A 17,945-nucleotide genomic window follows, 5' to 3' on the forward strand; every position below is an offset into this window, starting at 1 on the left:
ATAATGATAATAATTTTGATCTTCTGGTTTGTTTTTTTTTTTTTAATTGAGTCATACACACACACACATATACATATATTCACCTCAGGTAGCCAGCCAGTATTTACTGGGACTCACAGCTGCACCAGGAAAAGACAACAAATCTACTCAATGTCATGGATCTCAAAGTAAGGATACACTCATTAATTCAGTCTTAGATGTTTTGCTTGATCAAATTATAAATTAAGTTACAAGTATTTTAGTACTTTTCTAGGAAACTTCTCATCTTGTTGATACTATTTGGCTACTCTAATAAGTACTTCTTCCCCAGGATTCAAATAATCATAGACAGGCACCATTCTACCCCAGCCAGGGCTTCTTTATCAAGCTTATAGTCCACTAAAGAGAGCCCTGAAACTCTTATAATAAGACATGCAATATACATTTCTTTTGTATGACCTTGAATAACCTCCATAAAAACTCAGTCTCCCCTTTCCCACAAAGTGAAGTAATAGTTATTCCATTTAATTGAAGTAAATAGTTATTCCATCTGCACACAATGCAGAAAGACTGAATGGAAATCTCTCTATTGTGATAATACAGAAATTAGAAATTCTAGCATAAAATTACTAAAGCTGTTCAGTCAATGAACCAAGTGAGGGAAACATTCAAACACATGTTTAAACCCACTCCTGCTCTGCATTATTTTCCTTAAGAGACTCATTCTCATTTGAAGTGCTTTCCTCAACTGGGATCAATGTGTACTATACCATATTTATTTTTGGGGTTAACAGAACCACTTTGAGACTCAGGTAATATCATAAAGGAGGCGTATTAAAGTTCCCTGACCTGTAGGATAATTTCTGAATAAAAGATCCCTCCTAAAGACCAACAGTCAGGACTGTAAAAGTTTCAGTTAAAACCTCCTTTGTCTCTGAGAGTTACAAATGACCATTTCCACTATCCCAAATCTGGAACCAATGAACACAAAGACCATTAAAACAATTAAGGCCTCTTTCATTCATTTTTGATGTCTTACATATCATATGTTCAATAACTTTGTGATTTGACTCAATTCTTTGATTTCTAGCCAATGCCTTGGCAGCTTTTCCATTTAGTTCAGGGGAAAGTACAAAATATTCAGTGCAAGTGGTAAATTACTTATGTCTGTATGAATTAGCTCTCAACTTTTTGGAGAAGATACACCATCAGTAGCAGATAAAACTGCATCATTTCAGGCTACTGTCACCTAAGCTCCATTTGACAGGAAAGAAAATACACTCAGCATTTGCTTCTGATGATTTTTTATTGCTCTGCAATACTCTCTAATGCCTTCCAGCTGCATTGAGGACAATTTGTTCATTTCTCTCAGTAATCAAAATGTGTTTTGACTAGTAAGTCCCTATTTAGTTTTTCTGTAATCGTTTTTCTTAATGGGAGTATTTTCCAGACGTTGTGTTAGTCTAGTCATCCGGGCCCTCTTCCAAGCCCTGTGGAAAGTTTGCTGTCATGAGCTGTCATTGGTGGTGTGTTTAACAAGCTGCCTAATTACCTGACCCCAGCACAGCTCCAAAGCAATATATAAGGACTCTGGAACAGCCCTGGGAGCAGACACACTCTCTGCTAGGTAAGTGCTACACCTGTCTCTACTCAAAGCTCTTCTTCAATAGGAGAACAAGGAACTGGGACAGAAAATCCAAAGTTTTCATTTTGAAAGAAGATTTACTTTTAGTCTAATTTCCATTTGACATATTTCAATGTTAGGTTATGGTTTATAAAATTATGTTGCTGCATAACTAATGTTCTGTCAGTATTTGGTTTTATTATAGATTTTCATTTATCAGTATTATAACTTTCAACATTGTTGTGCTGAAGTGTACCCATGTTAGAAGACGACTGTGACTGTAGTCTTCATGTAATAGAATTCTGCAAAAATTTATTTCTATTACTTGTTAATAATGAATTTCTATAATCTTATTACAGAATTTAAAGGCTAATTGACTAATAATCACGAGGGAATTTATAGAGTAATTCTAAATTTTTCCTTTAACAGTTTTATTATTTATTTTATGTTTTTATCAAACTACTCATATATAAAGATATGCACAGCATTTTTAAAATTATGAATTAAGTGAATGGCAGGTAGTGATGTGAGATTATTTCTTTTTAGGAATGATGTCGTACCTGAAAGTTATGATCATATGGAACATACTTTGCTTATCCCTGGTGGTCCTTTCACTGTCCTTGATTCCAGAAGTGTCTTCTCAAGGTACTGTAACACACAAAGCTGAAGAGAGGGTGTCTAAGCAGTGTGTGCCTGATACACATTAAGAATATTTCAAAAATATAATAAAAATACTAAGTCCTAGAACTTTATTCAGATAGGAAATATGATTCAGTTTTATCATCACTGAATATTTTCATAAATACATTTTAGTGCAGCATAGTCCTCTTTGTTTGAGGAATAACATAAAAATATAAATGTAATGCAAAAGGTGTATGAATCGATTACTTTTTCTGTAGACAGTTTACAGAGCCTCTTGCCCCCATACTAATGTATTTAGCCCTAGTGATTTGCAGTTTGATTTAGGAAGAATCTAACATGAGAATATCCACAAAGGTTGGCTAGAAATATTTCAATAAGTTCAGGGAAAGAAATGTCTCTACCTTGCTAAGTGCTTTCCCGTTAAATGCACCATTGTTACACCAGTGAGGCAAATTAGGGGAATTATTTGTCTAATAATACTTCAAGCTCTATAATTGATTCCTTACTAAAGTAACACTGTTGTGGTGAAGCAGAACATGCCTCTAGCAAATCCTGTGCTGTTGCAGTTCTCTAATAGCTCTCAAATTTTCAGGGGGATGACACTAGGTATTACTTGCTGGTAGAAAATTATTACTACTTGATAGCAGAAGGCACAACGTCATGTATCTGAGAAGTTCCTCAGGGCACACCCCATGCCAGATATGACCTTACACTGACCCCTTGATAACTGATGCCTTTCCACCAGTTTCAGCAAAAAAGATTTTTGCCAACAGCAACCAGGACCATTCAGGCATTTTCCTTACAAGTAACTCCATAACTTGCAAGCCATAAAAGAAATTAATGAAGAGGTGCAACTATTGGACTACTACATATTATCCATATAACTACTGGACTTATTTTCTTTCCATAAAGGAAGAAGGGTTCAATATATTGGGCATACATCCATAAAGGAAGATGTCTATTTTGTCTTTTCAACTGCTGTATTAATAGCCCAGTAACTCAAGTTCATTAATGTCTGCAGTTATCCCTTCGTTCCACTTTTCTATTTGTGGCAAAGTGGTAACAAGCATTACAAGTACTGTTTGAAAATCACAGTATATGTAATAGATATAATATTTGTTATCCCATGCTTTTCCTTCAGACACACACACATGGAGTGTGTGCTGTTAGAAATTGTCTTTGGTGTTGTGTTGTGTTACATGTTATTTCCTTGTTGTTTCTCAATGTTTCAGCTGATTATCTGTTTGGGCTTGCTGATTGTTCAGCTTCTTTGTTTGTATTTAGGGACGCTTCACTTGTGGTCCTGCATGTTTCATTTCCAGAAGAAGCTGTTAGCTGGTTGTGTTAGCAGAGATTTCACAGAGGAAGGGGAGGGTTGCAGGGTGAATATCTGATTTGGCAGAAGAAGGCAGCAAGGCACTGCCAAGCTGGAATGCTCATAGGTTAAAGCAAGACACCTCCTGATGTCTTGTTTTATCACCTGTTATCTGCACCATTTCTTGTTATCCAGCATTTCCCAGCAGTCTGGCAGTAAAGTCATTGTGGGGATGAACTTTTCTGTTAGTGTGCTAGTACATAATCTTCTAATTAACAAAATGTACTTCATAGGAGTTACAGGGCTAGATACCAACTGTTCTTACCCTTTGAGCTGATACCAAATTCTTCCTTGACATTAGGGAAAAAATATAGTGTAGGGAGTAGGCAGATTTGGAAACTTCCAGTAAAAATGGTTTCAGGGACCTGTATTTATTATGAGTGCTCTCCAGTTTGCAAGCTAACCTGATTAGACGGGTTATTAGGAACTGCATTACCAACAGTAAAAATCAAACACCTAGGGGGTCTGTCAGGTATGGGTGTGCAGATGCACACCTGTTATCATACAGAGGGTGAATCAAATTGGAGAGTAAATCAGCAAAGCTGATATACTGTCTAAGGGGTTAGTTTGGAAGCCTGTGGTCATACTACAGAACCAATACTCAAGGATTCCTTAGTTTTCAGAAGAAAAGGGTTAAGTTATCTGAGTGGAAGACCCCTCTAACCTGAACATGTGCTACTGGTGGTCCTCAGGCTGGCTCAGAGCAAACCTCTGCTCCCCACACCTTCAGGAGGGGTCACACCAGGCTCTCAGCTTCTGCAGTACTGAGTGAGGAAACCACATTCTGTAGGAAAAGATGAGAGAAACTTTAGTTCTTTTCCATTCAGCATTACCTTAAGGACCGTTGTGGTTGGGCAATGCTTACACCAGTGTTGTGTGATTTTAGATGTATCGAGCTGTACAGGGAGATGTGGGTCAGGGTATTCTAGAGAGCATGACTGCCAGTGTGATTTTAACTGTCACCACTACATGGAGTGCTGCCCTGACTTCAGGAAAGTCTGCATAGTGGGTAAGTTCCCAAACACAGCCAGTTCCTCTCCTCAAATTCCACTCCCAGCTCCCTACCACACCAGTGTCTCCTCTCTGAATGCTTAAATGTCTGTTGGTTTGCTGTGTCCCTGTTCCCTCTCATACATGTATTGTTGCTCCCCTCAAATATTCAGGGTAACCTCCTGCAATCCAAAGAAAATTGTGTATCCACAGGTTATTGCCAAGCAAAGAATTTTGCTTTTTACAAAAGCAGAACTAGGCAAGATCAGCAAAAACTGTTTGTTTTCTACTCCTTAGTGTATTTGTACTGCATGCGTCTGTCTCTTATACAAAAAAAAAAAAAAAAAAAAAAAAAAAAAAAAAAAAAAAGGTTAAAAGCCAATTTAGGGTTTTGCAGAAAGAAATTCTGACATATTCCAACTCAAATTTAAGAAGTGTGGATGCTGTGGGGTCTAATCCAAAGCCAGGGTGTCCTTCCATGGACAGAAATTGACTCTGGATCAGAACCATGTCCAGAGTCTGCTGGAAAATGTGTTTGGATGAGTATTAATTTATGCCTTATTTATAGGCAAAACTGTACAATGTAAATAAAAACAGATTATTGCTTTACTGACCATTAAAAGCATTTTCTTAGCAATCACCAGTGTCAGAAATGTCAGTGATTTGGATAACAGTAGTTTGTTACGCTATACTGTGGTTCCAGTAGAATTACAGGAGTAACAAATACTTCTCAGAATCAGCTACACCACTGAGTGTTGTTCAAAATGCAGACCTAGCATTCCCTGAAATTCCAGTTCTGCTGCCCTGACACACACTGGGGACACTTTGCCCTTCAGTCTTCCCTATCTTCATTTGGCTTTGCGGGGGGACATCAGCATCTCTCACAGCTGAAGATGCAAAGTGAGGCATTTTAATTATGGAGGTTATTTATTCATTGTGGGTCAGATTCTAAAGGTATTCTGGCTTCTGCACAACATTTAACCAAAAGTTTAAGACTAGAGGAAGTCTTCCCTTTTCTACTCTAAATCAGTGAGTCCAGGCAAGCACAATAAGTGCCATCCTGAAAGGATGCAGGCAGTCTGCTTAAGGACTGTTGCCCAGTGAGTGTGGAATCAACACTGACTAAGTGACAGAAATGCCAGACATTATTTCTGAATAAATTTTTTTCCCTAAGATAATAAAAATAATTCTCACCTGTGCATGTGGGATGGATCCACTGGCTCAACACTTAATTCCACAACTGCATTAATCCAAAGATGTTCAGAATCTGCCTACACAGCAATCCTAATTTTTCTTGATAGTGATTTAACTGTAAAACATGATTTTATGCCTTGTGTGCCCCAGAGACAATGACTTCAATAGAAACCTACGTAGAGAAAGTGCTTTTTCTGAAGTCTAATAGCTGTGCACACTCTTTCTAACACAACATGGTCATTATTTGATATGAAATAGCAGTTTGGTCAGTGAAGTTTCAGAAGTTAACCAAACATGAAATATTAAAGTCATGTCAAAATATGGTATATAGTCCTTTAGTACTAATAATTAAAGAACTGTATTAAACAGTTCCAAACTGGTCTCTTGGGGTAACTTGGCTAACCTGTTCACACTAGGTTGCAGTGTTTGCCTGGACACACCAGGTCATAACCACTCGGTTGTGACCTAATTAGGTGAATTATGTTTCAGAAATGCTTTGGTATCAATCATTCTTGTTGTAAAGGGATACCCTGGTGAACACCTTCCTGCAAACCCAGCCCAGAATTTAAATATCACTCTTGAGATCACCGCTCTGTGGCTGGGGAAGCAGAACCCTCCTACGGTGGGACCTGGCTAAAGTGAACGCGGCGGTCAGGTTTTATTGCACTGTCAATCCAATGGTCACTGCCGTGGCACAGTGCCCTTTATGGCACTGCCTGACCCAAACCCCACATTACAGACAAATCCTGGATCAGACCGGGATAAGAGCCTGATTTTATGGAGCTGCTCTTGGCACCAGCTCGAGCCAACGACTTCACTGTAGAGAGGTCCCAGCGTTGCACACGAGCTGGCCCAAAGCCTGACTGTGCTGCTCTGCCTCCACAGCCGCCTCCTGCGAGGGACGCTGCTTCGAAGCCTTCGAGAGGGGAAGGGAGTGTGACTGCGACGCCGACTGCGAGCGATACGGAAAATGCTGCCCAGACTACGTCAAGTACTGTAAAGAGGGTAAGACATTTCTCTGTCTGTTTCACAAAGTCATATTTAAGCAGAGGTGCTTTACCATAAACAAAACAGTGTGGGTAACAACTGAAAAACAGGAAACAGAACAAAACAAATAAAACAAGACAAAACAAAACAAAAATAACAAAACCTAATTTCACAAACAAATTGGCCAGCTTCTCAAGCATGAACACTTTATGGAAACATACAGGTAGATATCCTGGAAGCCATCACCAAGATGTGAATTCTGAGGTTAAAGTCGTATTTTACATTAGGCTCTTTTGCCATTAGCCATGCTCTGTCAGAGCCCTTATTCAGAATATTGTCTGTAAAGATAAGGTCTCCACATCAGTAATAGAATTCAATGAGAGAAGCTGGGGAATCAGAACAGATTAGTTTGGAAAAGACCTTTTGAGATCATTGTATCCAACCGTTCCCCCAGCACTGTGAAGGCCACCACTAAAACATGTCCCAAGTGCCACATTCACATAGCTTTTAAATCCCTCTAGGAATTGGGACTCCACCCCTGCCCTGGGCAGCCTGAGAACTTAAAGCTCCCCTGGTGCTCCTAGGGGTCATTTCCTCTTGTCCTATCCCATGTTCTTGGGAGCACAGCCCGACCCCCCGGCTGTCCCCTCCTGTCAGGGAGTTGTGCAGAGCCAGAATTTCCCCCCTGAGCCTCCTTTTCTCCCAGCTCCCTCAGCCCCTCCTGGTGCTCCAGCCCCTTCCCCAGCTCCGTTCCCTTCCCTGGACACGCTCCAGCCCCTCAAGGTCTCTCTGGGCACGAGGGCCCAGCACTGGGCACAGCACTCGAGGTCCCTCAGCAGGGCCAGCACAGGGCACAGCCACTGCCCCGGGCCTGTGCCCACACCAGGGCTGGCACAGCCCAGGGGCCACCGGCCTCCTGCCCACCTGGGCACACATTTAGCCACTGTCTCCTGCACGCCCAGGGCTTTTTCCACTAAGCAGATGAATAAATAAATTGCAATAAAAAGGTGAGTTCATCTTCTAAAAACAACTCCCTTAAAATCCCCACCCATCCAAAAGTGGGGAATGGCTACTCTGTGCCTTTGGATAACACTACCTGGACCTCCAGACCACTTGCTTGTGGTCACCACAGTCACTGGCAGCATATTAGAGATGCACATCCTAGATTCTCCCCATCTCAAATCCAATGTGGGAAGAGCAGCCTGACACAGAAACCCAGCCTGTGGGGCAGGAGGGAGGAACTGAATGCCACATGTTCACAGTGTAGCAAGAAAAAATTTAAGAAAAGACATATTTTACCTTTAGGCTGCAAGTTCAGTCCAGGGCAGAATCAAACTGACCTGCAGTCACTTCTTTTGTTCTGTCCTTTTCTGCAGAGCCTGGTGGGGTTTCAGCTGAGCACAAAGGCACAGACCTGGAGGTGCAGTCCCACCCTCATGTAGCTTTCAGGACACCATCAAATGAACTCTAAAAAACAACAACAGAATATGTTCAATTTCATAATGTCCTTAAATTTTATGGTACCTACAGACCTAAATTAATTTCTGTCAACACACTTGACAAATGTGGCCTGGTACAGGATCGCTGCATCCACAGAGCAGCCCACCTCAAGGCAGCCAATTCCCAAAGCCCACAGCATGACACACAACACAAGTTACAATTATGATTTGGTTCTCTTCACCCATTTGGTCCCCAAGTGCTGGGATAGTGGCTTGGCTTTGCCACACAGCTGCCCAGTAATTTAGACTGAAATAGAGTCTGTATCCAGCATTTTTGACTGAATGTCTAGAGAAGTGTCTTGGAAGCATATTGAGGTGAATTTGCTGCTTATGAGGCTGCTTAGTATTTCCCTCTTTCTGCTGAGGAATCACACCCAAACACTCACAAAATGCTGTTAAAACATTTCATTTCTTCAGTTAAAATGTAATGAAGAATTAATCAACCGTTCCCAAGATTAGAGTTTCTTCTGTACTGTACTAAGCTTTGCTATCAGTTTTGGTCAAAAGATCAAGCAGAAATCCCCCAAACCACTGTACTCAGTATTTTACTACTTATACTATGTGTGAATAACTAAGAAATCTGTTAAACCTCTTGGAATAAATTTGCTGGCTTAGCATCCTCTGAACATTTTCTTCTCTACAGTAAAGCCAAGTGTACAATGCATACCCAGAGCTCACTGTTATCTTCCCTATCCTCCAGAAGCTCTTTATTCCCTGAATACATGTACACACACATAAGCAAAACGTTTCCCTCTCCAACAACTGGCTTTCAAAGGAGTCATTCAACTTCAATGTCTCTCTCTTCCTCAATAAAGGTTTCAGGATATAGTGCAATACCCAACCTTTCTTGTTTTGAGCACTAGCTCGCTGTGAAAGTAAATATTTTGACACCATGGTCATCCCTTGGAGACAAAAATCCCATTCCTTTTGTAAAAAGCTGATTACACACACCTCTAGCAGTTACCAGCTCCCTTGGTTGGATCAAAATAATTTGGCCAGTTCCCTGAGCTTCATCACATTTCCTTCACAATTAACAAGTTCCTTCTACAAGGCTATGCAAGCAGCTAATTTCCAATTGTACAATTTGGCCAACAATTAATTACAAAATATTATCTGGCTCTTACTGGATGCAACTGAATTTCCATTCACTCTTCAGAGCTGAAAAATCTGAACACAACCACCCACTTCTCCAAAAACTCAGCCTACTAGAAGTTAGCTTAAACCTATGTTGGTCCATGCCTGCTTTGTAGCTCCTGTCGCCTTCAAGGAAACCATTTATTTCAAAATGTCTCCCCAAAACAATCACTTGTGTAGAATTATCACATCTGAAGAGCTGCAAGGGGATTATCAAAGTAAATTCTTGGTTAATATGACAGCTCTCCTATTTCCACTAGAGTTAGTTATCTGTAGTGAAAGTCAAGTAGTGAAAAGTCATCTGTAGTGAAAAAAAATAAGGCAAATTTTCAGAACTAGAGCTCTGCTCAGAATTAATTTCTTTTCCCACCTCAAAATTTCCATTAGCTAATAATGCCTCACCTCAAACTTCAGGAAAAAATATTGCTCCCATCTGTGACTAAATACTTCAGGATCAAAAGGGTATTTATGCTGTTTTTCACACAAATATTTGTGTAAAGAATCCCATAAATGAAAAGAAACTTAGTTTTAAATGGAAGATGGTCACTGAAATTTTGTAATCACTCTTATACAGTTGACACCAAGTACCCATAAAGATAAAATAACCTGTTAATGGAAGCACCTCTCTCTTTCAGCACACACAGAAAAGCCAACCCCGGAGACTCCTCCAGACAACAAATCAACATCTAAAAGGTCCTCCACAGATGAGGAAGAGTCACCAGAGGAAGCTCTGGAAGGTAGGCAAGTATGCATGTATGCACCAGGATGGGTGTTACCTAAAGGAAAATTAAAGACCATTTTCCTGCTCTAGAAATAGAAAGCTGATCCTAGACATTACCAGACAGTTAGCAAGCTTGGAAGCACTTGGTTTATAAACTGATTACCTCACCAAGCCCTCAGGACTTTGGAGAGTTCACTCAGCACAGACGGTGCAGAGAGGTGATGCCTCCTGTGTCTCTACTGGATTGTCACACACATCCTCCAAAAACAGGGTACGGACCATTGTCAGTCTTGGACAGCGTCCGTGGCTAGAACAGGAAGGGTGGGACAGTGATGAACTGGCAGCACAGGAAAATGTCCTAGGAGGTTCCTTTAGCTTCAATCAAGCCAGGCCTTATGCTGCTTCAGTGAACACATTTATTTATTCTGACTGGAAAATATGCTGCTTTCCTGTGTTCTTTGGTACTGTGTTACAGCATTTGAAGTGATAACTCAGGAGACCAGTTTGAACTTGAAGCACAATTGAAAAGACACTACAAGTCAGTCACTATTTTAATCCTCTCCCCCTTCTTCTTTTTGTTTTAGATTTGGAGTACTTATTTTCTGCTGTTCCAATTTCCTATTACAAAAAAACCCAAAAAACAAACCAAACCAAAAACCAACAACCCCCCCCCAAAAAAAAAAAAAAAACAACAAACCAACCCCCCAAAAAAACCAACCCTAAAAACCATATAGTAGGTTAAATGAAAGAAAATTAAGGAAATTCAAATACCCATTAACAGGATCCCAGCTAGCTTATGGTATTTCAATACATGGGACGGGAGTGAAAACTATTCTGTAATATTCTGCTCATACTAAACACAAACATTTGTGAAAGCAGAACTAATCTGCAAAATCTCAGACAGAGAATACTTTGGGAGAGATTGAAATGAAGAAGCATTTGCTCTTCCTCTTACTGAATAACAATTTGACTCATATCAATAAAACTATAAATACAAGTAAAGAGAGCCTTAAATCCATACACCACAATGAGGAAAACAACCCAAGGAACAAAGATACAGCAGGAGATGCAGTCAGGGCTCTGTGTTCAGGAATTATTTTCATCCTGCTTCCCTACCTCACTCCGCCGATTCCAGGTTGTTGGTGTAGACTAAGTTATAAAGCACGGCAGTGGAATAAATAAAAATAACAGACTGAGAAGGGAAGTGTTCTGTTAGAAGGACTATTTTTAAAGTGTCTTCCTTTCCATGAAAGCAGCAAGAAACCCTAGGCAGCTGTGCTTACAGGCAACAAACTAAACCCTGAACCTGGGGCAGCGCCAGATTGGCCAAAAGGTATCATCTAAAACTGAGCTGAGCTGCTGCAAAGTCCCTTGCAGACAAAAGAAACTCCCATTCCACCTGGTCCAGGTTAGTCTGGCCATTAAAAAAGGACTTGCTATTTCAAAGGAAGCACCTACAGCTAACGGGTGTAATGCAATTACAGACAATACATACCCGCATGGCAATTCAAATGGCTGAACCAAATTTGTACTCGTTCTGTAGATCCTGAAATCCAAGTGACCACTCCTGCTCCAGCCACAGAGGAACCAGCCACCGAAGCCGACCCTCCCACTCCGGGTACAGAAGATGTGACCCCTGATGCCACAGAGGAGCCACTGACTGAAATGGACCCAACTGACCTGCCCCCAACACAAGACCCAACGCCCGACGCCACCGAGGCAGCAGCAACTGATTCCGAGCCCCCCACCAGCCCCACGCCTGAAGAGACAACCCCAGAGGAGCCAACAACACCAGCACCAGAGGAGACAACCCCAGAGGAGCCAACAACACCAGCACCAGAGGAGACAACCCCAGAGGAGCCGACAACACCAGCACCAGAGGAGACAACCCCAGAGGAGCCAACAACACCAGCACCAGAGGAGACAACCCCAGAGGAGCCGACAACACCAGCACCAGAGGAGACAACCCCCCCACCAGAGGAGTCGACAACTCCAAAACCAGAGGAGACAACTCCAGAGGAGCCAACAACTCCTAAATCAGAGGAGCCTACAACTCCTAAACCAGAGGAGATAACTCCAGAGGAGCCGACAACACCAGCACCACAGGAGACAACCCCAGAGGAGCAGACAGCTCCTAAACCAGAGGAACCGACAACCCCTAAACCAGAGGAAACAACCCCAGAGGAGCCGACAAATCCTAAACCAGAGGAGCCAACCCCAGAGGAGCCGACAACTCCTAAACCAGAGGACCTGACCCCAGAGGAGCCGACAACTCCTAAACCAGAGGAGACAACCCCAGAGGAGCTGACAACTCCCAAACCCAAAGAGCCAACCCCAGAGGAGCCGACCACCTTGGCAGACTCTCCCACTACCCCCAAACCTGAAAAAACAACCCCAGAGGAGCCAACAACCAAGGCAGACTCTCCTGCCACCACCCCCAAAGCTGAAGAAACAACCCCAGAAGAAACAACCAAGGCAGACTCTCCCACCACCCCTAAAGCAGAGGATGCTGACTCTCCGACCATCCCTGCAGCCCCTGAGGCCAGTAAAGCCACAGCTTCTCCAGGCAGTGCTGAACCCACAACTGTTGGCAAGGACTCCCCCACAGCTGGGGCAGGGACAATGCTTTCAGATACCACAGTTGAGAACAAGGAGACAACAACACCAAAGAAAGACAGAACTACTCTGCTTAAAGACATTTTCACAGCTGCAACTGGGAAAGACACAGTTACTGTAGCTATGGTGACAACAGCTAAACCAGGTGATTCTCCTAAAGGTATGGATGACCTTCCAAACACAGCTCCTACGGCCGAGGAACCTGTCACTGCAGCAGCTGAATCAGAAACAACTTCTACAGACACCAAGACTGCAACAACAGCAGCCACAGCTCCCTTGCCCAATCCCACTGTGCTGGTAACAACCATCAAAGAAGATTCAACTCCTCAGCCTGGTGAGGCTGTAACACCAAATGAAGAAGAGACAACTACAGACACTGAGCAGGCTGGGCCAGCAGCAGACAAAGAGAGCCCAGGTGCTGCTTGTGTTATTGTGGAGATGACACCTGGTAAAAAAGAGGTAACAACCATTAAAGAAATGGGCACCACACCTGAAAAAGAAATGGAAGATGTCACTGAAAAGGCCCCTGGTATTGCCAAAGAAGAGGTAACTACAGTTCCCAAAGAAACCACAACAAGGGATAAAAAGGACACAATAGAGGAAATGTATCTTGTGTTTAATGGGACATCCAAGCCAACAATACATTTCCAGGAGGTCACTGAGGCCACAGAAGAGCCTCATCCAACTGAACCTGAAACTCTGCCAGCGAAAGAAGAACCGGAGATAAACAAGCCTTTAATACAAGTTGGGGACCTGCCAATGTTCCCTGGAGAAACACAAGGTAAGTGCATTCCAGCAGGTATGAAAGCATCAGCAGCTGTGGAGTTAATTAAATCCTCCAGGTAGTTCAGAACATGATCTAAATTAATTTGTTTCAGTAATTAGTCCTACTGAAAATTGTTCGCTATCAGTTTCTCCTCCTTCTGTTTGCTATCATTGAAGATGCAAACAGACAAAAAGTCAAGGAAAAAGATGACAAATTTCAAAATCCCCTGAAAAAAATTGCTAGAAGTCAGGCTGCATATCCACCCTCCCTCATGGTACTTAACCTGGTGTTTTGTAGCCACCTACTAAAAATATCATATAAAAGAGACAAGAAGTCTCTTGCCTTGCTTTCTGCCACAGCCTTTTTCACCCTTTCTTTATTTTAATCAGTCTGCAGGTTCTTGGGCAATTTTTGAATCAGATACTGAAAGATATTTTGGGGGGAAAAATTAGGGCTTTAGATGCAAAATACTTCAATTTCAATTTAAAAGCGATTCATCGTTCCTTTATATTTAACTGCACAAAATTGTTTAACTGAAAATAAGCATAAATGCCTTTTATTTTTTTATTTTTTTTTTAAAGAAATAACAAAAGGGAAGAGAAGCTGCTAAACCAGCTTAAAGGAACAATAAAATCCTAGAGCATGTAGAATACGAGGTGTTTGTAGGTGTTTTCCTGAATTACAGGCACTTAGGTGGCAATAAGCAAAGACACCCACACCTGGTCACTCGGCACTGCTGCACCAGAGCCGAACTTCCCGAGAACACGTCCCCGATGAGGAATTAATCCCTGGCCCACCGGCGGGACCGAGGGGAAAGCTAAGGCGGTTCCTGTGGAACCTTAAACAAACCCACCTGGCTGTGTTTTGCAGAGAAGAACGACGAGAAGGACCTGTGCAGCGGCAAGCCAGCGGACGGCATGGTGGCCCTGCCCAATGGCACCCTGGCCGTCTTCCGAGGTGAGACTGCTCCGAACATCCTCCACGGGCTCCGGCGTGGCCCCGTTTCACCTTCACCAGCCCCAGCCCTCCTTCACCTGCACCTGCTCCTGCTCCGGCCCCGGCCCTCCTCTTTCCCCGCACAGCGCCGGAGCTCCTCCCTCACCTGCCCCAGCCTCCTCCTTCTCCCTCATCTTTCCCGAACCCAATCCTTCACCTTCACCTCCTCCTCCTCCTGCCCCGTCGCTCTTCCTCCTCTTTTGCCTCCTTCACTCGCCCCGGTGCCCCTCACCCCTCAGGAAACTCTCCCGAGCCCAGAGTCCGAGTCCCCCGATCCCTCATGGGGCCGGCTCAGCCTTGTCCCCCGGGGCAGGACGGCGCTGTCCCCGCCGCCCCTCACGCCTGTCCCCCCTCCAGGTCACTATTACTGGCTGCTGAACGGCCGGACCCCTCCGACCACCAACCCCCGCCGGATCAGCGACGGCTGGGGCATTCCCTCGCCCATCGACTCCGTCTTCTCCAGGTGCAACTGCGATGGGAAAACCTTCTTCATCAAGGTGGGAGCGGTCCCGGCCGGCAGGGTGGGGCGAGGCTGATGAGGAGCAGCTGGGGAGGCTCAGCCGGGGGACAAGGAGGAGCAGGGGGATCCCTGTGGCTCTGCACAACTCCCTGACAGGAGGGGACAGCTGGGAGGGTTGGGCTCTGCTCCCAGGGAACAGCAACAGGATGAGAGGGAACGGGCCTTAGGTTGCACCAGGGAGGTTCAGATTGGATACTGGGGAAAAAAGATTGCCTAAACTTATTCCTAGTGTGTTTCCCAACCTGAAATAAAATGCTAACGAAATGCACGTGTCTCATTAAAGCTGTCATGCAGTTACTTCCCAATAAATCACGCAGTCCTGGAATTCAAGCTGCTTGTTATATCTATGAAAATTTAAGGGCTTTAGAAAGGAAACCCCTTTGTTCAGTAACCCCTCTTAAAAATTAGCTTCTAAGATCCTCCAACCCTACTCAAAGGTTAAAAGGCTGCAAGAGGTACTTAAAAGTTGTAGTAGTTTTATCCCATTTGTATGGATGTAGGAGTGATTCCAGTCAGATTTACAATGTAGCTATCAAAGTGCTACTGCTTTTTTATGGATTTATGGATTATTCTTCATGTTTGTTTTGCAGTTGAATAACCAGGAATTAATTTCCTCTAAAGCACTTTTTTTCTTTCTTTCTTTTTTTCTCCTCCTTAAATGCTCAGGGTCCCCTGTACTGGCGCTTCACTAATGGTGTTATGGATAATGGCTATCCCAAACCTCTCGCAACTGGATTTGCAGGGTTAAGTGGGAGAATAGTAGCAACCCTCCCTGTGGCAAGATACAACAGCAGACCAGAATCTGTTTATTTTATCAAAAGAGGTATGTCTTGTATTCCTGAAGTTCAGGGAACATCAAAAGGTGCTTGAATTGCCTTAGTCAGGAATTCACTGTTTCTCTTGATCCGAGACCTATTTCTTTCAAACACAAAAACATAAATGATGCCAGTGTTCCAGGTGCTCAAAAATAGCCTGAAGCTTTAAAAAATTTGTATTAGAACTTGGAGGTCTTTCAGTGCATTTTAAACCAGGTCTGTAAGGGTGAGAATCCAGGAATCTAGCACTGTAGTGGCTGGACATTGAAGTAAGTTTCATCTGGTGGTAAAGCTATTTTAGTCTCAAGTTAATTAGAGAAGGGAAGGCTTCAATCTTGCTAGTTCATAACTATGTGTGGAAATTTCCATCTCTATTTCTGATTTCCTATTTTAAAGTATTTTCCTTATCTTACATGAATGCCATACCGCCACCACAAGAACGTTGTTATTGATTCCCTGTGTGTGATAGCAATATGACATTTTCATACCTGATCAAGCTGGTAGTTAGGTGTTTTTTTGGGGGGGGATTTATTTTTTTAAACTAACAAAACAAACGTGTTTTAGATGGGAACATGCAGCAGTATGTCTACAGACAAGAGCCAGCCAAGAAGTGTCAAAGAAGAGCCCGGGTCACCATCAGATACCCAGCCTTTGTCCCCAGAGTTGTCATCAGGCGGCGCTTCCAGCGTGCTGTGCGAATGCCGACCGTCATCCGCACCGTCAGGATCAACTCCCACCCCTCTGGTAAGTGGCACTAAGGCTCTCTTACACAGATGCTTTCACCTCTGACACAACATTGTGTTTGGAAGGTTTCAACGGCTGTAGGGGACACAGTGCCACAGCAGTGCCACAGCTCCTCAAGGAGAGTTCCTTTTGCTTGCAGGAGTTCTGCGCAAGGAAATCCAAATGACAACGTACTGGAGAGGGCTCCCCAAAGTCGTCCACTCAACTCTCTCCGTGCCCAACCAGAACAAGCCCGATGGCTACGACTACTATGCCTTCTCTTACAGTAAGTAAAACTAAAGCACATCACTATAGACCTCAAAAGATATGGGGGTGGGGAAGAAAGAAGCTCCTGTTATTATTTGTGGTCCTACTTTCAGCACTACTAAAAAGTCCTGAGAATTAAAGTGTTGCCCATAATCAAGAGATGTTTCTATTAAAAATCAGTAGTTATAGGACAATGTGCAGCAATGAAATACAGAGGTTCAAAGCAGCCAGTTGGGGAATGCATTGCCAGTGAGTTCAGCCTTGTAAAGGGACAAACCTTAAATGACAGATTATGTTAATGATAGACTGAAGTCTTTGGATCACAACACAGAAAGTTATTAGATGGCTTCTATGGAACTTATGTTTCTGACACAACACAAAAAGGAGAGAGATGAACCACTTGACACAGCTCAAAAAAATTATTTGTGATCCTAGGCAGACTCATTCCCCCAGCCAGGATCCCGTATAAGCATTCCTCAGTTTTCAAAAAACTAAATAGCTCTAAGGACAAGCTATACACAAATACAGGCCATTAAAGGCCCTGTCAGTAAGATCCAATTCCTCACCTTGGAGGAATCAGCCTCACAGGCTCATTCACACTCAGGGACCATGGACTTCCCACTTCTGTAGTGAGTGCAGGATTGTTGTGGATGTAGTTACTTTGATTTCCAAATTCTTAAGACTATTTCTGTGTTCTAGCAACACAAGAACATTCTTCCCTGCTCCTGCTCTTGGGACAGATTTAATTATTAGCAATGCCATAAAACTTACTGCAACCAAGGACACCTGAAAAATAAAGCTGAGGACAGAAATTTATTGTTGAAGCCTCTCAGCTCCCTGTATGCACATGGAACAGTAAATCTGTTATCCAGGCCTAAGTGACATTAAATGAAGGCTTGAGTTTGTGAATTCTTCCCATGAATTTAATACAGTCTCTGGAATTTAATCGTGACCTCTCTTCCTTTCAGATCGGTACTACAGTTTGGATGTTGGCAAAAGAATAGCACGACCTGTTACTGCTCTCACAGGAAAGACTGTAACCAAAGACTGGTACAACTGTCCCAGCAAGTGAGGCACAGCAGAGGAGTTTAAATCAA

General features: G+C 43.0%; 1 protein-coding gene across 2 annotated transcripts; it reads left to right on the forward strand.

Annotated features, from left to right (window-relative positions):
- The first annotated feature begins 1,586 nt into the window (after window positions 1-1,586).
- On the forward strand, window positions 1,587-17,944 carry PRG4 (proteoglycan 4). 2 transcript variants are annotated; one of them, XM_041479576.1, is made up of 11 exons: window positions 1,587-1,606; window positions 2,150-2,248; window positions 6,690-6,809; window positions 10,060-10,161; window positions 11,689-13,542; window positions 14,398-14,484; window positions 14,881-15,020; window positions 15,710-15,866; window positions 16,423-16,602; window positions 16,742-16,867; window positions 17,817-17,944. In XM_041479576.1, the coding sequence occupies exons 2-11, from the start codon at window positions 2,152-2,154 to the stop codon at window positions 17,918-17,920; spliced, it is 2,967 nt and encodes a 988-aa protein (XP_041335510.1). In that variant the 5' UTR covers window positions 1,587-1,606; window positions 2,150-2,151; the 3' UTR covers window positions 17,921-17,944. The 2 variants fall into 2 exon arrangements, with proteins under 2 accessions (XP_041335510.1, XP_041335509.1); XM_041479575.1 differs by lacking the exon at window positions 1,587-1,606 and adding an exon at window positions 4,507-4,629 and having other exon boundaries at window positions 2,152-2,248.
- Window position 17,945: the final 1 nt, after the last annotated feature.

This window comes from Pyrgilauda ruficollis, unplaced genomic scaffold (genome assembly GCF_017590135.1).
Source record: "Pyrgilauda ruficollis isolate IOZ18807 unplaced genomic scaffold, ASM1759013v1 scaffold49, whole genome shotgun sequence".
Lineage (NCBI taxonomy): Eukaryota > Metazoa > Chordata > Aves > Passeriformes > Passeridae > Pyrgilauda > Pyrgilauda ruficollis.

Bases quoted from the DNA above. Each gene is read 5' to 3' on its own strand.
- PRG4 (XM_041479575.1), top strand. From the start codon at position 2,152: ATGATGTCGTACCTGAAAGTTATGATCATATGGAACATACTTTGCTTA. The intron at 6,810-10,059 runs GTAAGACATTTC...TCTCTCTTTCAG, and splicing joins CGTCAAGTACTGTAAAGAGG to CACACACAGAAAAGCCAACC. The intron at 16,868-17,816 runs GTAAGTAAAACT...TCTTCCTTTCAG, and splicing joins CTACTATGCCTTCTCTTACA to ATCGGTACTACAGTTTGGAT.